This window comes from Embiotoca jacksoni, unplaced genomic scaffold, assembly GCF_022577435.1.
Source record: "Embiotoca jacksoni isolate LCO1_2020_lvr unplaced genomic scaffold, fEmbJac1.0.p SCAF_57, whole genome shotgun sequence".
In the NCBI taxonomy this organism is placed as follows: Eukaryota; Metazoa; Chordata; class Actinopteri; family Embiotocidae; genus Embiotoca; species Embiotoca jacksoni.
The window spans coordinates 1,434,703-1,455,691 of record NW_027185411.1 but is presented as its reverse complement, the minus strand read 5'-3'; the positions used below and the strand labels follow the sequence as shown (position 1 = coordinate 1,455,691).

Genomic DNA, 20,989 nt, shown 5'->3' with positions numbered 1-20,989 from the left:
CACAACCTTTCGATCGGCCTTCGTACCGTTTAAAAATCCCCCCAGAAAACAAAAGCAGAAAGGAATCGTGGCGTCCGCGTGATTAATCCTCCTCTGAACCTCTGCACACGACACAGCGGCGACTTACGACGCTTTTTATAACATTCATTTTATTGTCAGGATGCGTCCGCCTGCCGGTTCCGGCCGACACGAACACGCGGGGTCTTTCACGCGCCACTCGGGCCGGCGACGGACGGCCGCGTGACGCAGTCGTCACTTATTCATGCGGCTTGAGGACGGCGGAGCGGCTGATGCCGCCCGGCTCTCTGAAGGGTTTCACGTTTCACTTCTACACGCTAACTGGGTTTGATGCGTGGAGCGACAACACGGTGAGCTGCTCGGAAAGAGTCGTTAAGAACAAAACAAACACACAAAAACACACAGGAGGTCTGATCGGCCTGTCCCAGAGGATCATGGGTAATTACAGAAAACACAAACTACCGGGCTGCACGGACGATTTGGTATGTTCACAAACACAAGGACAGAGCCTCTGTGTGTGTGTGTGTGTGTGTGTGTTACCAGTCTCTGCATGGTCTTGACGTGGGTCGGGTTGATGGACAGGGCCTCCTCGTACCAGCGTTTGGCCTCGTCCATGTTGCCCCTCAGCTCGGCTATCTGCCCCCGCATGTACAGCACGTTGTGGGACGTGGGGAAGAGGTTGGCGGCTTCCTGCGTGCACGCGGTGGCCTCGGCGGGTTTGGACATGCCGATGTAAACCTCGGCTGCCCGAGAAGCACAGACGGGGAGGAAAGATAAGAAACCGGCAGGTGAGATAATAATAAAAAATTAAAAAAAAAACGGTGGCCTTTTCTTTCAGTGAAACGAGCGACTTGCGGCAGTTTTCGACCGTTAATAACTTCGTTGAATGAGCTGATAGTTTGATTACATTAATCTACATTCAAACTTAAGTTTTAACATCAGATTTTTGTTTTCACATTTTCTACATCGAGGTCATGAAAGGTTTTCATTTTGTTTGCATGATGAAGACAGAAGGACACGAGACAGGAAATGAGTTTGAACTGCCCGTCTGTCCTCTGATTGGCTGATTATATTTGCTGTGTCGCCAAGCTGGAAATGACCACCTCGGACAGGAAGCAGCTGGAGAGATAAACAGGAGCACAAACTACCTCTGTCAGAGAGTGAGTGTGTGTGTGTGTGTGTGTGTGTGTGTGTGTGTGTGTGTGTGTGTGTGTGTGTGTGTGTGTGTGTGTGTGTGTGTACACTCCCCTGCTGCTGATGTTGAAATGAGACGCAGGGCTCCAGTGAAATCTAATATCTAATTCATATCTAATCAAAGTGTTTTTAAAACACGACCGAAGCCTCCTCACTCACTCTGACCTCATATCTGCTTGTTTAATGATGTCTGAGCTCAGAGGAGGATCGATGGTAAAAAAACAAAACACAAGTCATAATTGAACAGCTGAAAGAGATGGTGCGCTGCTGTATTTGATTACAGTTAAGAATTGATGATTGAATTATTAATAAAGAGCCATATATACAGCCCTTGGAAACCTTCCGACTGGTTTGTAAACTGCTGTTTTGAAATCATGAGCTTGAGATTTTGGCCGTCACCATCTTGGTTTTTTTTGGGACTAGAAATGACCATATTTGAACAAACTGGGTGGATCTGAGGAGAGTATGCCCCGCCCACCTGACTGCACCCCAGGCATGTCAATCAAATCAAGCATACCTCTCTTTGAGGCCTAATATTTAATTAATTAATGAATTATCAGAAGGACCACCAGCTCACTGATCAGAAGAAGGAAGTTTAGCTAATGGCATCAAAATGACTTTTATTTGTATTATTATTTTATTTCATGAGAGAAGTTCGTGCTTATTTCTTCGAATGGAACTAGAGGTTTTTTTGGAGCCAGCCTCTGGTGGCCCTCGGTGGTATTGCACGTTAAGCCACTTCCACTTTGGCTTCACTTTTCAGACCCCAGGAACTACGTCCATTTTCATATAAAATATAACCTCACCTGATGTTAACAGAGCAGAGAGGTGGTAACAGCAGCATGTTAAAACTCCTTAGTGAAACCCGCAGGCATGTTAACCTAATAATGTTTTGACGCGGCTGCAGTCACAGTCACTATCTCATGTAGAGGTGCTCCATTAAAACAACCCTCATCTACCGTGAGTGTGCGCGAGCGTACCTGCATGCAGCCAGATCTGAGCCAGAGTCATCCAGGGGTGCATCGGTCCATGTTTGGGGGCGCTGCTCTGCAGGGAGGAGGCGACCTCGGACAGTGCCTGCTCTACACGACTGGCTGCAATGGAAGTAGCATGGACTGAACCTGTGTGTGGGGGGGGGGAGACGGGGGGAATATCAAACCGTTACACACCGTCTCCGAGACCTACCCGACTTACCACTACAGGAGCGTTAGGCAGCCGTGCGCCACAGCGCCGGGTTTTAACTCAACCAAACACAACAGCAGAGCTCACTGAGCAGCGCCGGTTCAGAACCAGAGCGTCAGTGACACCTGTGGTGTTTGGTTCCAGTAAAAAGCTCAAAAAAACTCAAGAGCCCATATTAGTACGCAGCTTCCTGTTCCAGCACTGAAGCCTGCGATGAGTTCACACCACTCCACACTCTGCAACACACACTGTTATGGCCCAGGATTAAGCAGTTTAAAGTGATCTCTGCAACCATCATGCATAAAACTGCATCACTCTGCACATTAGTAAGTGAAAGAAGCGTCGCTGGGATATTTTGCCTCCCCGTTTAAATTATTATATGGACACAAAATGGCCACCGCAAAGGACAATGCAGACGCAATGCAGTTCTGTGAAAGCAAAACATAATATAATAACATATGCCGTCATACAAATTGTTTTGGCTTTTTATTTATTTCTAACGGATTTCAATGAGTTAGTTGCATCTCGACTGTTCATCAATAACCTGATCATTGCTTTGCTAAAAGGAAGTTAGCGCTGCGATACCGAATGTTTTATTCGTATCATGCTGATCATACAAAGTTCTTTTAAAAGTAGAAGAATATTTCCACATTTTCGTGCGTACATTTTGACGAAAATGTCAAATTGTTCATTATATAAACAACTCGCATTAAATCAAAGTCTAAATCTGCTTCTAAATGTTATCAACAACAACTATTTAATCCACCTGATCTGTTCTGTTTGAGTTTATTTGTAGGAGAGTTGTTACCAAGTAGTCATGCAGTTGATTTATTTTTTAAAAAGTAACTGTTTTGCAGCACTACACTTGCACATCACAACATTTCATCTTTGAGCTGGTTTTGCTTTATTGAACTGTCATCAGTTTCAGCCTAAAGAGATTCAATTACATAAAAATAAGCCTTTTATACCCTGAAACGAGGTCTATATTTAAAATGACTAGAGCGCTCAGCCAGCTTTAATCTGATAAAAAAAGATTTCCTGTCGCCTTTCTCTTATTGTTCTGGTCTCCCCCGGTGTGTCCCGTGTCTCCTTCCACCTCACTGACAGGAACTGAAACCACCGGCCTGTAAAAGATGACTGAGATAATGATAAAAGGAGAACATTTGAATATTAAAGCCAGAGTGTGCTGCTGATAAGTGGATTTAGGGAAACGACAAAAGGATGTTTCTTCCTTTCGCGCAACACAAACGCATTTGAAGTTGAGATTCCTGTTTTGAAGGGCTGTTTTGTAAAGAGTCATTTATTAGATGTCAGCATGCAGCAGCTCGGCCCAGTACAGCACATTCAGAGACATCGTGTTAAACCAGGACAACGTGTTGTTTCCCAAATTAACCTCAACCTCTTTCTTCTGCTGAGTGAACTCTGCTTTAAGGCTCGTATTCAATCTTCCTGTTTATTTCCATGTTTAGTTCCACGTTGTTTTTCTCTCCTAAATCCTCCTTTTTACTTTCCTGAACTTATTCTTATCCTACATTGTGATGCTTAAATCTTCTATAGGCAGTAAGTCAAATGGCCTTGACAGTGAAAGCAGTCAGAGGTACAGTACGTTTTCATATGGATTGCTTTCACTTTTGACATTTTGTGCCTGTAAACTCCTGGAATACATATTTCAATCCATCGAGTGCATCGTCATAAAACGACTGAACCCTGAGTGACAACATTTTGCTTTAAACCTGCAGTGCAGCACTTTTGCGTCCCTCTTCACCGTCGACATGCGCGTACACCACTGGCTCAACTTCAGCCTCCTCATCGCTACTGTTGCAGCTGTAAATCAGTTGGTAAATTGTTGATAAAAGGTGGTTAAATTAAATAAAAAGGCATCACAACGCCAGTGAAACGATGTGTTTCTCGATCAGAATTTGGTCCGATACCGTTTGGTAAGTGGAGAGCAGGCGTCTTCAACCAGCAGCTCGCAAGCTACCCGGTCAAATATGTGCGTGTTCAGCATTAATTTGTTATTGTACACGTAAAAAGAAGCTTATTCAGCTGGTTTGGATGGAGCTCAGCGGGAATGTCCCAACAGACATGAAGCTGAGAGATTCATTAGTGCTGATCGGCTTCATCAGCGTTGTGTGAACTCTTAAATGGGCTTGAATGTAACAGACGTTCATTTATATGTAAAAGTCGTGCAATGAATGTTTAAAAGCATGAAAAACTGTTTCTGCCAAATGACATTTACAAAGTTTCTAACAGATCTGATGAAGCAGTGACTTCAAATGTTCACAATTCACTCACAAACACATGCAGTGAAGCTGCTCACTGAGTTAAAGGAATACGTCGACTTGCAGGGAAAAACAGCAGCTCATCGCCTCGCTGTGAGCTGGTTCAGTGTGTTGCCCCTCTATGTTACAGTTGCAGAGTAGACACATTTTACCCAAGTGTCAGTAAAATGGCAGTAAACAACTACATCTTGATAGCAGATGGACTGGGCTGATAATTCTTCTAGTTTCTACCACACGGTACTCAAACTCCCCTCAACACATCTCTACTTGCTTTTGGCAGCAGCTCATTTTCTGGATTTCCTTCCACCTCTACTTCCTCTTCAATGAAGCTGCTCGTCACAGTGCATTTACTATTACAGCCACATGTCAACAGATGATTAGCTTCACAAGTAGGAAGTTGCTTCTGGTCCTCTTTCTTTGGGTCCGAGACCGAGTATTCGCTCTCTTTTGCTTTGACTGAAAACTTTAAAACATGTCGTAAAATAGCATCTCAAACTGCCTTTCACTCCACTATGTGCTGGAAATGTACACCGTCCTCTTTTATCGTGCTATAAAACAATCTAAACAATTTCCCAAGTACTTTTATACTGCTTTAATGTGACAACATGCAAATTACAACGCTTGAGCTCTCCCTCGGAGTCCCTGTATTCCTTTAAATCATTTACCACTGACATGATGAATAAAAACCCTCCTGGAAAGTGGCTGCCGATGTCACGTTAAAGCAGAAGATATATGTACATATTTCCATCGCAGAGATATCGTACATATATCTGAACCTCATCGGTGAAACGGAAGGTCGACAGGGAGGAGAGGATGGATAGAAAAATGGATGGAGAAAAGGGAAGGTCAGGTGGAGGTTAGATGGCTACTTACAAACAGAAAACATGGAGGAAAAACCATGAGTGTTAGCGTCCTGAAGGCCGCCTTGAAAAAAAATGGAGGGGTGGGAAAAAAAAAAACAGAAAGACGACTGTTAATGATGGAAAGAAGAAATATCTGAAACGTTGTGAGAGAAAAAGATTCCCAGGATGTTGCCTGTAGAGGTCGAGCAACCACATCACAAGAGACAAACTGCTTCTATTTACGCCTTTTTAACGATGTAATTAGTTCAAATAGATGCTTACCAAGCAGCATATTAAAAGCCATAAAGTTGAATTAGCTTAAAAGTGGCTGATATTTCTCCGAATTAGACCTCAAAATGAGAACATTTTGTTTCTTAGGTTCAAAACAAGGCACACTGCAGAGGAGAATTACATTTAGTTTGTATTTCAGCATGAGATTTAAAAACACAGTATTAAATAACATCACTGTTCTCCAGCCAGCTGAGAAAATACAATCATTTGTGGAGAAAATGATACCACTAAATAAAAAAAACATTATTTTCCAGTGCAAACATCATTAGTAGAAGAGATGGCGACAAGGAAAGACAACGTGAGGTAGAAACTGGGAGGAAATGAAAAGTCCTCAGAGACAAAGAAATAAGAAATATGAACAGAAACAAAAGACAAACAATCAGGGAAAAACCCAAACACGTGAATAGACACAGTAAAGCTGTAATCTGTGACAAACATTTTCTGTAATATCAAAAAGGAAGCCAACTGATCTCTAAATCCCAACTGCATCGACTGAGTGCGTGTAAGTCGCACAAAAGCAAAGCAACAGCAGCAGGTGCATCGAGGCTCAACTGCACTCAAATCCACACGAAATAAATATCTGTCTGAATAGTGCGTGTGACTGCGAGGCACATGCAGCACGCCATAAGGGTTAGTTTATTTTTAATCCCAGTGTCTGTGCTCGTGAGGTTTAATCGAAATTGAAGGTTCACTACAGTCTCAGTGAAGCTAAAAGACTCGGCAGAACAGAACACCGAGTTCTGGGTCGTCCACAGATCCTCTTATTCGTTCAGTCATGAAGAAGACGGTCCGCTGCTCTGTGGTGCTGTATGCTACCAACATAACATTCAGAGATACAGGGTGACTCGTGTCGTCTTTACTTTTATATCCATCAAAAAAGGCCGTTGAAGCGTTTGGTTTTACTTTAACATCAGATGTCAGGACACAGTTTTAAAGTCAAACTGAAAGTCTGCCTCCGTCCTTCTCCGAGTAACTCTGGATCCCTCCGGGCTCGGCTCGATGACACTGTGTCTACAGTACTGTGATCAGAAGTGCAGTGATTTCTCTGGCCGACTTGCTGATTCAGTGATTTTTTTTTTTTTTTTTACTTTTAGCTTGTGTAAGTCGGCTACATGAGTTTTCTTTCATCTGTTTTAATTGTATTTATTGTTTTTATTGTTACTTTACGTTATTTCTTCTCTTGCTTGAAAGACCAGCAGACTTTGATGTAGTGAAGTGATGTGATACACAATCGGGAGTCTGCAAAGGGTGTTTTATTGTGAAAACTGACCGGATGCTCGATGCCGTTCCTGTGTCTGATCTGCTCTCTGCAGCTTCTATTAAAAACAGACCAGGTGCATATTTTCAAACGAGCCGACAGCTTTTTCTTCAACACCTTTTCTGAAACGCACTGTGGCACATCTGGTCACAAACGTCATCTCGAATGTGTGCGATCAGCTCAGGTGGCTGTCTCGCAGCGATGTGGCCGGGCCCGGAGGAATCCAGCCTCAACTTCACTCTTTACCCTGGAATAATTACGGAAATAACAAAATCCTAACATGGTCACATGTGAGCGTTTTTACCTCCAGCAGGATAAATGCTCCGTGTCGCAAATTACTCGCTTTGTGACATGAACACGAACAGAGAGCTCAGCGGCCTCCTCAGTCACCACATATGAATCCAATTAAACACCTTTGGGGTGTGATAGTACGTGACATTTACAGCATGCGTGTGCAGCTGACAATGATGTGATGCAATGAGGTCAACATGGAGCACAATCTTCCAACATGTGAGATCAATGACACCCAAAAAACCGAGGCTGTTCTGTGAGCAGAGGGAGGGAGTAATCAGTATTCGTGTGATCAGAATGAGATCTGTAAATACAAACGTATTACAAATGGTACCACTTTCTCAATATCTACAGGCTAAAGAAGTCGAGCGCCGAGTGTCCGACTTCTAAAATACTTCACACCAGACACATGCACACTTCTGATTAGTGTAGTAACAGTAAAACAGGCCACATCAGATAAAGTGAGCACATATTTGACCTTCGAAATCACACGTTAGTATTACTACAAGGTTAATATCTTTGATATTGTTTGTGAAATGATATGCAGCTCTGTTTAAACGTGCAAAATAACCAATGAGCAAATCTCCCCAAAAACCTGTCGTGCCACTCTCCACACCATGCTACAGGACGTGGAGGCAGATTACAGTTGGAGGAGAGCTGGCGCAGAGTGACGTGGTTGCAAAAGGAGTGAGTCCTGGTCTTGGTAGGTGGAGGAGGGAGAGGACGGGAAGGGGGAGCGGGAGGAAGAGGAGGGAGGAAGGACGGGTTTTTGGGTGGAGGGAGAGGAGGAGGCTGCAGAATGAAGACGGGGGAGGAAGGGGAGGAGAGAGGGGAGGAGAAAGGGGAGGAGAGGGTGGATATGGTGGACGGGGAGATGGGGGAGACGGGTTCAGAACCAGAGTGGGAAGAGGAAGAACCTGAGACTAAAACAAAGGAAATAAAACAGAAAGGAGTGAAATTAATCAAGGGATAAAAAAAGGAAATAAATATAAGCCACCGGTTGTCAGTCTGCAAACACGAGACTCATAAGGTCACCAGATAAAACAGCAGAATATCTAACAGAAAATATGGTTACCAAAACACTATCTGAGCAGAAACCAATTAAAAGAAGAGCGAGTGAGATTTACACACGTAAGAAGGAGAACAAGAAGAAAGAGGAAGCTGTCTCTCTCTTGAAGGACTTAAATCATTAATACCAAAAGCTGATTTAAAATGTGCAAAAAAAACATCAGGGTCACCTTTTGAGGAGAGAGAATAATTGTGTGTGTCGCTATGTTTACTGACAAAGATTGAGCGTGTTGTGTGTGTGTGTGTGTGTGTGTGTGTGTGTGTGTGTGTGTGTGTGTGTGTGTGTGAGCCTACCAGTGTCAGGGTCACTGAAGTCAGGCAGAGTCATGGCGTTGAGCTGTCGCCTGTCTGCTATGGCTCGGTCCAACAGACTGCTGCCTCGCCCTGAATCACTAACACAAGCACACATGTATGTACACATGAGAAGAGATAGAGATACACACACACACACACACACACACACACACACACACACACACACACACACACAATGTTTTTGCATTGCCTGCATGGGCTCCAAAAACCAAGAAATAATACAGTCATTTATATTCTTATTTAATTCTGTTTTCTTGTATAAGAACTCAAAGTTCAAGCTTTAAAGATCCCATATTGTACAAATTCAGATTTTCATTTCTTTTTTTGATTATAGAGCAGGTTCAGATGTTGTATAAATACTGTGAGTGATGGAGAAATGTAAACTGTTTTCAGCAACTGCGCTGTTGGGAATTCTGTCAAGTTTGTGATGTCACAAACTCATCGTCACAAAACACAGAGCGGGTCATTCTGTCGAGCTACAAGGCTGAAGCATCACCCAGAAGAGAGTCAGCCAATCAGAAGAGAGGGTCATTGATACCAATGCACCTTAAAGGCACAGACACAAAACAGTTCTTGGTGGAGCTACAGAAAGAAACTTAGGAGAGGAGATGTAACACTGTATTGAGATGTAAATCTGAATGAAAAATATATTCTTTTAGAAATCAAAACGGCCAGTAAAATACTGGAAGTGGAACAAATATGACCTTTAATGAGGTCAACAGGACCAGACTTTCCCCAAGTAGAAAGTTTGCCTCATTTTAATGTGTTTAATGAGTTTTGACGGTCAATAACAACGTAAAAATGTTAGCAAACTGACCTGCGTCACAAAACTAACATGAACTAAGCGATGTCTATATACTGCCAACACATTGGATGTGAATCCTGAAAATAACACAACATACCTTGGATTACAAAACTCTTAATGCTAATACTATTAGACTAAATGACATGAAAATCTTCTGGAATTATTAAACCCCATGACTGCTATTACTAACCTTAAAGCACATGTTTCTCCATGTAAGCCGACACACTCAGCTGCGTGTGTGCTGGGTCCACCTAGCTAAAACTAATGCAGTCTAATCCAACACTAATGCCATAAATCCTTCCTTCATGAAGGTTACAAAGTTCATTTTTGTTGGGACGGTTATAAAGAGGCTTTGATTCAACAATTGTTTCTGTTATTTGTTCAATAGCAATAATATGATAAAGAACAAAAAAAAAACATCTTTATGACCTGAGTTTATAAATATAACAAAGTCGTACATTTCGTTAAAATTTTAAATAAAGATTTAGTTTCATGTGTAGCTTGGAAGATGTTTTTTTTTGCTTTAGCTACTGATATTAATGCTGGAATCTGATTTAGTTTTTGGGAACAGAGGGGACCTGGTATTTTAATTTGAGGAATGTGTGTGTGTGTGTGTGTGTGTGTGTGTGTGTGTGTGTGTGTGTGTGTGTGTACCTGGGGTTGGTGAGGTTGTAAAAGCTCTTCCAGATCTGCAGCATGTGTTTACAGGTGAGCAGAGCCTCCTCCGGTCCTCTACACATCGCCTCCAACTTCACCTTGGTGTACAACAGACTACAAACACACAACATGCACACAGACTCACTGTCAGCCAACGCTCAGTCCACACAAACGACAGTGAAGACACTTGTGTGTGTGTGTGTGTGTGTGTGTGTGTGTGTGTGTGTGTGTGTGTGTGTGTGTGTGTGTGTGTGTGTGTGTGTGTGTGTGTGGCCTACTTGAAGTTCTCGGGGTACTCGGACAGGGCCATCTCTATAATATTGAGGCCGTCATGGTAGTGTTTTTGGGCAGAGAGAAGCAGAGCCAGCAGATGAAGAGAGTGGACGTCGTCTCCTTGGAGCTGCAACGCCTGTCGGACATATCCTAACGCCTCTGGGATCTACACACACACACATATACATAAACTGTAGGTTTTCACTAGAGCTGTGATGAAAAGTGTAAAATGAAAGACGTACAACTCCTTCATGTTCTGACTTTTTGGTTGTCCGGCTTTCACGTCTCAAACTTCCACAATAATGAAATGTTTGAGTTTATCTATTAATTGCTTATGTATTGTTACCTGTCTGGACACAGCGAGCTGCAGCGCCAAGTAGAAGGCTGCTAGATGGTCAGTAGGAGACAAACTCTGAGCTCTACACATAGAGAGAGATAGAAAAAGACTTTGTGTTCAGACATGCTGAATAAAAAATTTAATAAGATGAAACTTTAAAGATCGCTGTGAGGAAATTAGGTCGGTGCAGCAGCAGGATGGTAAAAGAGAGCAAAACCAGCAAAGTAACGAAACAGAAATTGGATGATATTTCAATATTCGGATGCATTTATCTACTACAGCACCGCACTCATTGGATAAAATAATACAAATAAAAAGCAGCAGAAGGCAAACTGAAAAATCTGATGAATAATAACATATTTATGGATGAAGGTTGTCTGAGGAGAGTGTGCACAGGTTAGTAACTGCACAAGCAGATGTAGGGGTCAAATGAATCAATGTAAAATACAATAACCTGGTCAGGACGTAACTTTAAACTTGTTAGACAGAAAAAGCAGTTTGTAATTTGACATAACAATTCAAAAGGAAACGTGGACGTAAAACAAACAAAAAAAGAAAAGTCAGTCCGAACCTCTGGAAGGCTCCCAAAGCTTTCCGCTGGTAATCCTCCTGTGAGCTTCTCAATGATGCTGGAAAGAGAAAATAGGTAGGTAGGTAGTTACTTTATTAATCCCCAAGGGGAAATGTTTTCACTACAGCAGCATTTATAGATACAGGAAAGCAATAAAATAACAGTAAAAAATATTAAATATAAAAATGCACAGTATATACACAGTACAGTATATATATATATATATATATTTTTTTTTTAAATATTTAAACAAACAAGAAACACAGTCAACAGTGTTATTGTTGCGTGATGGATTTTGCCAGAGGTGAGTTATTGTACAGTCTTATTGCAGCGGGCAGGAATGATCTCCTGTATCTGTCCTTGTGACAGCGGAGCTGGAGGAGTCTATTGGAGAACGTGCTCGTAATAAATCATAACATTACAGAATAATGATGTAAATGAACCACAGCAGTCATCTGAGGGACACAACAATACTTAACAGCGTGTAAGACACATGATGTTCCACACCGCAGGACAACAACGCCTGGTTAGTATGATGTAAACAAACATGCATGAGATGTTGTCAGGAAAACTAAAACCATATTTTAGTCAGAATTCTGTCACAGTAAGGAAACAGCAAAAGGCTGAGATTCTCCACATAAACACATAAACTGTCCAGACTCACCGTCGGTGGCTTTGAGGCTGTAAACTAGGCCGATTGCCAGGTAACTTTTGGCTCTGAATTCAGCTGCTTTCTCTCCCATGTCTATCACGATCTTTCCAAAGCACTCGCCTTCATCCAACTGAGAGTAGAAGGATGAACAGTGACACGCGGAGAACGGAAAAAACAAGGGACAACATTTGAGGTCAGACAGCGATAATGTTGGATAACAACGTCTTTTAAGTCGGCTATCAACAGATATTAAAGACGACCTCACCACAAAGTGTTCGCCAGACAGAGAAGCCGAGATACTGAATCTGTTTGCCTTGTGCGGTTTCTCACCCAGTGCAGAGGTCCGATACACAGTTTGATGGCCAGCAGCGGGATGGTGGGGTCATCGGGCTTCAGACGAATACACTCCTTCAGGACCTTAACGGCACGAGCTGATTTACCAGCCGCCATTAGCGACAAGGCGAGCTGGTACCACAGATGGAACTCCTCGAAGGCAAACTTCATGGCTCTCTCCAGACACTGGACACGTCAGAAATAAGACACACGCTGTCAGCTGTATTGTAATAAGACATCATTTGTTCAGAAAAAAATAATGTGATAAAGACTAAAGTGTATTCTATGTTGCTATTCTATCTTTGGAACATATCAGATCTCAGATTTTACAACCACTATGATTGTGACTGTGCAGCCCACAGCCGGTTTAGTCACCTCTGACAACATCTCGTACTGCCCCCTCCTGCCCAGAGCTATCGTCAGCAGGTCGTACACCACAGAGGCCGACTGGAGGCTGATGATCCGATCATTGTTGTGTTCAGGAATTCTGCTCAGCACGGCGTCGCGGTTGGCCTGAAACAAACAGCAGCATGTAGACGCGCCGTGTCAGGGTTTACGAAAGCTGAGCTGAGCGTCTGCCACCCTGCGTGTTCGTGTCTTACCATGGACTCACTGATGAGCAGCAGCAGCAGAGCTTCTTCTGTGTTCTCCTGAGGGCAAAACAGGCTGAGACCAGAGAAATGTTGGACGGCGCGATGAGAGGGAGCGAGAAGGGGAAAGAGAAGAGAACAGTGATAAGGAGAGGATGTGGAGAGCTGCTGGTAATCAAAGTACACAGGCAACAAACTTCACTTTAGAGACATGTTGGCTCTGTTCCACTATATTCCTCGTTTGGCGTCAACAAACACACATTGTCACTTACTTCTCTCCCGAGTACACTCGTGGGCGCCGGCTGAGGCTGTAGTTCTTGCTGAGCGTGTGTCCCTGCCGTGTGGGATCGTCCAGTGGCGACACCGTGGGCGGGTCCTCCAGAGGAGACCAGTAACTCTGTTCGCACATTCCTCTGAGCAAGATCTCTGCAAGCTGTCTGGCTATGGTCTATATGCACACACACACAAACACACACACATTTAGCAAAGATACTCTGGCACTAACACAGCACCAGTCTGTTTATTTACAGCTATATAAAGCCACGGTTAGCTGAGAATGAAGACGGGAAAGTCTTCGGTTAACAAAATCTGCCTTCGAGTGCCTCTAATGCTCACTGATGACAGCTGGGGGAGGCGAGGTTTTGTATGACATCATTGGGCAAAAATTCCATAATAACCTTTCAACAAATTATAATTGAAGTGGTCTGAGAGAAGATTAAACTGATTCATCAACTGGAGACGCTGCAAAGCAAAGAATGGAAGACGGACTTATCAAAAAGATCGTCTGACAATAAACCCTATCAGGAGTGTACAGAGAAAGGAGTTCAGCCCCGATCGTATCCGCCGGGTCCAGACCGCCTGCAGCATGTTCGCATTGTGCACCCTGAAGGACAGGCACACAAAGAAGACCGGCCACGAGACAGACGGGGTCGGTAAGACTTCATCAACCCACCAGGGTTTGTTCCGGTGTTCCCAAAGACTAGTACATCACTGACGACAACGAAATACGCGTCGATATTAGCGAAGCATTTCAGGGGTAGAAAGAACCTTTTGAAGCATGACATTATGTCCATGCGTGTCCGGTGGGAGGGGCTTAGGGCAGAGCCTACCCCAGCTTTAACACATCAAACAAAAAAGTATGTTTCTGCCAAGTCAAACTATTCCTTTAAACCAAACGAGGAGCCTGAGGGAAGCGAACCGTAAACGTCACCTGATCTCTGATCTAAACACACGGATGACCTCTTTAACTGTTCCTCACCATGCGTAGGTTCTGGGTGGTTCTGGTCTCAACGGCCCGAAGAATCTCCCGAAACCTGCCCACACCGTGTGTCAGGTTGCTATGGTGATGTAGACAGGAAACGGGAAGGAAAAAAAAAAAAAAAGTCAAGACACAGTCGTGTGTGGAAACGTGAATGCATCTTTTCTCAAAACAGACAAGTCTACGCAGCGCGTCCGAGACGTTTCCAGGTTTCTATCCGTGTAGGTCAGGTGCACACGTAGGAGGTGTTTTTATACACCAGAACTTTACCAGTTCAAGACGACACCGCAAAAGCCTTCGGGTGAAATTCGAACGTCGAGAAAACTACATTAACATTCAGCTTTAACAGCTTTGATGTTTGTTTGTACGTTTTAGACATTTTATGCTGCGAAAGGACATTTTGGATGCTGCAAGGTTCAAATGAGAGCAGGTATTTCAAGATGTTATCCACGGAAGTCAAGTCAGGTGATGTCAGCAAATTAATTTCTTTTTTAATGTTTGAATTTATTACTTGCTGTGTGATGAAGTGTTTAAACCTGACCCGAATGTAATATGAATAAAAGGGGTGAATATTTGAAGTGTGCCCTCTCTCGTGTTCCTGACGCTGAAGTAGATCCACAGATGATGTATCAACGTGTGAAAAAGCTGCACGGACAGATTTCCTCATCCAGTCCACTACAAAGCTTTCCTCTGGATCGAGACCGTAGCGGCTGCTGTAGCACCGAAGCTATCGCGCTGTGCTGCACTGTGTGTGTTACTTAACTGTGTTCACACTTCTCTGCTTTTAACCACCTGTCAGCAGCTTTGTAACACGACAACTGCAAAGTGGGTGGAAAGTGCCCACAAACGGTTGCTCGTGATTTCTGTTTGGGCGACTGACGCCCTTTCACAACTTATAAAAAGTTCAGCGAGTGCAGGAGCAGCATAAGTACTGCTTAAAACTTTCCACGGAGTCGATCATCGGTTTTGTATCCGTCTATTAATCCACCACCACCACCTCCGGTGTCCCTCTCTCACCCGTTCTTGAAGTGGATGACGTGGGCTCGCTGCAGGCCCGTCTCCAGGAAGTAGCCCAGTTCCTGGTCCTGGGCTGTTGGACCAGGCTTTGGGCTGCGGTTCTGAATCCCTGCTGACAACGCCTACAGAGACACAGAGACACACACAGATATAAAGAAAGTTAATAGTTAATATAAAGACACAGAAACCTTGAATCAGTCTTTTTTTTTTTAATAGAAAAATGGCCTCAGATCAGTTTTTGCACATCGAGGCGGTAACAACACAAAGGTTGTTTTTCATGTTTGATAAATGGCTGCTGACAGATAGAAGTCATCTTTTTACCAGCGAGATGCCTACAATAAGATCTGGACTGACAATTTCTCAATTTGTGTGTAAATGCTCTCTAGTAAATAGTTCATAAGATTGAAGTTGACTCCACCTTCATTTCTAAACAGACCCAGTGATCAGATTCCTGTCTTCTGAAGCTACAGGATGTGTGTTGGTACCGCTGGTCTTTATTAGCCTAAATTTCTGTTATTTTAAATAAAGAGAAACATAATATTGAGGCAGCATATGATTAATCAAATCTGTTCAAATCTGCTGGTTTAATGTGTGTTTTGGGACAACTCTGTTGGGAGACTTTATAATCCATGAGTGCAAATAATCTGCTGGTCATACTGATTTGGCAAAAGATAAATGATTTAAGCCATCGTCTTTTTAAGAAAATATGCACCAGATTCTCTGATTCCAGACTAGTTTCACTCTTACTTTTAACATTTTATCAATCAAATAATTAATAAAAAAAAAAAACAGCAGATTATAATGACAATGAAAACAGCTGTTCGTTGCATCCCTCGACCTCATTGTATGTCTTAGTCTAATTTATTAACATCAATATGATACCTCAGAATATTCCTTAAGGTTCTGTCCCTCTTCATACTGTGTGCATACTGACTTTCACCATGTTTCATTATACCTTAAATTACACCTACATTATCTCACAGTTTTTCTGATGAATTTTTTGAATATTTGTCACACGGTTATAAATACATCCATGTTGGGACTATGTGAGTTGTCTCCTCCTGCGTTTTATTGCAGTTTACTTTGCCAGCTCGGTCTGTGTGTCGTCTCAGCTGCTCTCCAAATAAAGAGGAAGACATTTGTTTGCCAGTTGGTCGTCATGGGCGGCAGCGCGGCCATCCAATTTACACACTCTCTGCAGAATATTCTTAACACACGCACACACACACTCTCTCTCTCTTCTCTCTCTCAATCTCTCTCTCTCTCTCACTCTCACTCTCTCACACACACACACACACACACACACACTCCCTCAATCTCTCTCTCTCTCACACTCTCTCTCTTCTCTCTCTCTCACACTCACACACACTCACTTCTCTCTCTCAATCTCTCTCACACTCACTGATTCACTCTCACTCTCTCACACACACACACTCTCCCTCAATCTCTCTCTCTCACACACACTCATATTCACACACACTCTCTTCTCTCTCTCTCTCTCACACTCACACTCACACACACACTCATACACTCTCTTCTCTCTCTCTCTCTCTCACACACACACACACACACACTCCTCTCTCTCAATCTCTCTCTCTCTCACTCACACTCACACACACTCTCACACTCACACACACTCACACACCTTCTCGGCTTCCTGCAGGTAGAGCAAAGCGATGTCTCCAGACTTTTCATAGCAGGTGATGATGTCCTGATCCCGATCTGTCACGCTCCTATTGGACGATGGAGAGCCGGTGTTTTTATTGGATGGAGATGGAGAGGCAGCCGGGACCTTCTCCAGACACAAGCCTGGGGGGGGAAGCAGAGTGACAGGTAAACAAATTAAATATGACCACAAATCAGTGATCAGTGTCTGATATTCATATTACCATTTATGACACTGAAATCATCATCCTCTATTAGTTATGAATGTATTTTAATCTGATCTGTTATATACTGTACCGTAATATAAATCAACAATTTTAGTCAGCTCGTTGTCATCTTATCAGTCTGTTATTCATGTGCAGTCATCCAACCAGTTACACATTATTCAAGGACAGTGATATCTGTATTTCTATTACTGGTTACACCACAACAGAAATACTGCACCGCCCCCATGTGGACAAAAAAACGTACTACGGAGATTAGAGTCAATTGGATTGAAGAAAAGTGAGATAAGATTAAGAAGGACATGTGACATAAAACCGTCTGTGTCTGTGAATACCTTTAGTAGCGTAAGCCTCTGCTATTATAGACAGCCTGTACACAGGAGCTCCCGCCAGCTGCATGTCATCCAGGGCCACCCTGCTGTAGTGACCTGCCAAAACATACATTATGTATCAATGAATTAAATAATTGACTATTTTACACATAAAATTCACAGCACTAACTTCATTAGTAAACTCAGAAAGTGAACACACACTAAAATATAGTTACCTAAAGCATCTCTGTAGTCTCCCTCCACGTAGCAGAGCTTGGCCATCAACAGGCTCGCTTCCTGCAGGTAATCAGCCTGGAGGACGAGAGAAAGTATGAATTTGAGAAGTAAAAATTGTAAAAAGGCAAAAAATCGTGTGCAAACTTGAATTGACTGGTTTTGAAAAGTTTGCATGAACCAAACAGACATTCAGTCACTGTGTTCGCCTTCTCTCCTCCCGCGGTCACCTTGAGGTTTCCTCTGTCCAGAGCAGCAGTGAGGTGCTTCCTGACCTCCACCAGTTTGGGCCGAGGGCCCCGAGGACTGGCCCCCTGTTTGATGGGATTCTCCTTCAAGTACGCCTGGAGCTTGCAGTCCCCCAACAACAGCTCGCCTAAGTCATCTACACACACACAAACACACACAAACACAAGATGTTAAAAGCAGTCGTGACACTGAGCCTACGTTTCCCAAAACGATCTCTCTAAAAGTCAGCAGGCATTACATGGTGCTTTAAATACAGACAGTCCAGACTGGAGATATTTGGACAATTAGAGTTTGTTTCTTCTTCAGACTCTTTGGTTTCCATCAGGACAGAAATAACACTGTGTGAGCTAAGAGCCCTTTTAATGCCCAAAGGTCACTGGGTCAAAAGTAAGTGGGCAGATACGCATTTAAAATAATCAAATTATTTTTCACATTTTGTACTGAATCTTTGCTGCCTGAAGTCTTGGACCCGGAGCAACAGCAGTCTCTTCCCTGGTGATGCTCTCCCAGGCCTCCACTGCAGCCCTCTTCTGCTCTGGCTTGTTGTGGGCTCTCTATCTTCAGTCTGTCTTATTACCATCTTCACTTGCATGACCACCTCATAATTAACTCCTCATATTAGCATGCAACTCCACTTCAATCTAAATGGCCACTTGTCATCAACACTGATCCACAACTGAGCTCTTTTCCGCATGAACCAGTGAAATAACACTCAGATCCCCGCAAAGATTTAAGCCAGGTGTCCTATTACCTTTAAACAGGATTTTCCATACCATAATAAGGCTTAGGTGCACCACCTAAACTCTATTCAATGCAAAATCCTTGTAGAGAGCATCATAACGAACTAAATAACTTTTCCCAGATCTTGTGTTGTAGTTGGAGTTCTTTAGAAATTTTGGTCTTTTTAGGGTGTTGTTCATTTAAAATCTACTTTAGCTTTAGAAATCCAGCAAATGTTGACATAGACGTGTTAATGATAATGGTCGAAAATTATGTAGAATTGCATATTTTTAGATTAAACATTTTTTTTAAACCTCCCACCTAAGTCTTACAGCAATTTAGAGAAAACTCAGCATACTTTCAATTTGGGCACGACGTGTTAAAATAAAAAAGGCTTCATCTCTCACTGTCCTTTCTATACTGATGCAAACCAACTTAAATTGAAACAGAGACTTGGTGCTATCATGTAGCATCTGTTCTGTTATCCTATTTCAAATTGAATGTGCAGTTACAAAATGTGTAACTGTCCAAAAACTTACCAACTCTCCAATTTTGGATTACTTCATTTAGTGGCTGACAGTTTACAGTTATCTACCAATACTTCTTAGACTATGATACCACCGACCCGATGTTGTCTTTGTCCCAATACAAATATAAACCAGAGATCTTAATGTTTGACTTTTTACTGTCTAAAATAATCTCTCAGCAGCTGGAGTTTAGCTCTTCAGGGTGACTAATAATAACTGCAATATGCTGCCAAACAGCTATTTTGATAGGAGGATGACAGCTACAGATTAGAAGATATTAATCACACAAGTAGTTTTAATGGTAATGGGATGCATTAACCTGATATTTTCACCGGCTGCAGGGCTGAGCTGCATCAACACCCGAGGTATCCGGTGCAGAATATCTCCAGCCTCACAGGATCATGATGTTTATCAATGTGGGACTGACTACTGAGGGATATTTAAACATAAAAATAATGCGACTCTGTAGCATCGCACTGCATTGCACTATAGGATAAAAATGGTGTTTTGTTGACATGCAGCAATCATAAATCTCATTTAAAAAAACGACTAAATTTGTCTGTTCTGGGATTTTGACAAATGTTTGATAATCACGGAGTCTCCGTAAAAGGCAAATAACCAAAACTCGCACACTTCTGGGAAAATCGGCTGAAAAAAACCCCAACATAAGTTGCTTCATTCACAGTAAAACCACAGCTGTAACGTGTCAGTACGTCCCGCGAGTCGAGAGACAAAAACAACAGATTTCTGAATGGACTTCTGTTCTGCTGCGCGGAGCGCAAGTCAAGACCGGCGTCACGCTCAATCTCAAACCTCAACACGTCTCGGTAAGTACGCACCGAAACAAACCAAAAAAAAAAAGTGGAACAACCCCACCACCACCTCCGCCCTCCACCTCCATCCTGCGTGAAACAACAAGTCCCTTTCTTGACCTTTACGGAGCTGAAAACTCGGCCGGCCGCCGCCGTCAGGAAGTACCGAGGACTCAGGCCGGGGGAGGAGGCCTCGCGCACCGAATGAACGAGCAGCGGAGAAACGCGCACGTTCTCCTACCGTTGGAGATGAGCTTGGCCGACAGCTGCCGCACCAGCTCCGGTATCTTGTCCCACTGGCCCTCCGAGCGGCACCGCTCTATCTCGGTCTCCAGTCGTGAGCCAGACTTCCTCGCTGTCATGTTGGTGAGTGGGGTCGACCGGACCGGAACACCACCAGAGGCGCTCTTTTTCTCCCTCTCTCTCCCTCTCTCTCTCCCTCTCTCTGCAACGTACATCAGGCTGACGTAAAGCAGTAATACAGCTTCCGGTTTTTACTTTCAAAATAAAGCTTTCTTCTTTCGCGTTTTCTGGCGGATGACATCCAGCGAAAAGGTGCATTACCGCCACCTACTGTATAGGAGTGTGCTATCCCCTTACAAACAACAACAACAACAACAACAAAAATACATAAAATAAATAAAATACAATTTCAGTGTGTTGCAATACACTCCCTGCCCCTAAAGTTCATGCATCTTTAAATGATTAAATTCCTCAACTCCCAGCTTCCTCTTTAAACCTGTCTCGCTCTTGCGTGAATTTCTCGGCAATGACAAACGAGATGATATACAGATGCTGGTGTTTTTGCAGTCCTCACATAGTCCTGTGCATTGTTTTGTTAAGCATTGTGTGTCCGGTTAATATGTTTTCTTCCATCACCGATGTCAATAATTGAATAAAAAATATCACGTTTGTCGATACAGTTCGGGGTGATATAAATTATGTGCAGAGTAATAAAACAAAAAAAATAGAAAAAACTACTCTACTGAGGCAAAACAGTGAAATCCAGCAGT

General features: G+C 43.1%; 1 protein-coding gene across 2 annotated transcripts in view; it reads right to left on the bottom strand.

The window, feature by feature from the left end:
• The window catches only part of ttc7b (tetratricopeptide repeat domain 7B), a 22,389-nt gene extending 1,953 nt beyond the window's left edge, over nt 1-20,436 (bottom strand). The window contains exons 1-21 of one of the 2 annotated variants that reach the window (XM_069173031.1): nt 20,218-20,436; nt 17,899-18,053; nt 17,671-17,746; nt 17,459-17,551; nt 16,880-17,043; nt 15,235-15,356; nt 14,218-14,296; nt 13,232-13,407; nt 12,972-13,035; nt 12,745-12,882; nt 12,367-12,555; nt 12,049-12,166; nt 11,385-11,442; nt 10,823-10,895; nt 10,482-10,642; nt 10,201-10,317; nt 8,721-8,818; nt 8,003-8,281; nt 5,550-5,600; nt 2,193-2,333; nt 559-761 (exon numbers count right to left, since the gene is read on the bottom strand). In XM_069173031.1, coding sequence (XP_069029132.1) covers nt 559-761; nt 2,193-2,333; nt 5,550-5,600; nt 8,003-8,281; nt 8,721-8,818; nt 10,201-10,317; nt 10,482-10,642; nt 10,823-10,895; nt 11,385-11,442; nt 12,049-12,166; nt 12,367-12,555; nt 12,745-12,882; nt 12,972-13,035; nt 13,232-13,407; nt 14,218-14,296; nt 15,235-15,356; nt 16,880-17,043; nt 17,459-17,551; nt 17,671-17,746; nt 17,899-18,053; nt 20,218-20,434 — 2,772 coding nt within the window. In that variant the 5' untranslated portion in view covers nt 20,435-20,436. The remainder of the gene's footprint in view (nt 1-558; nt 762-2,192; nt 2,334-5,549; nt 5,601-8,002; nt 8,282-8,720; nt 8,819-10,200; nt 10,318-10,481; nt 10,643-10,822; nt 10,896-11,384; nt 11,443-12,048; nt 12,167-12,366; nt 12,556-12,744; nt 12,883-12,971; nt 13,036-13,231; nt 13,408-14,217; nt 14,297-15,234; nt 15,357-16,879; nt 17,044-17,458; nt 17,552-17,670; nt 17,747-17,898; nt 18,054-20,217) is intronic. The other variant, XM_069173032.1, reaches the window with a different exon arrangement.
• Nucleotides 20,437-20,989: the final 553 nt, after the last annotated feature.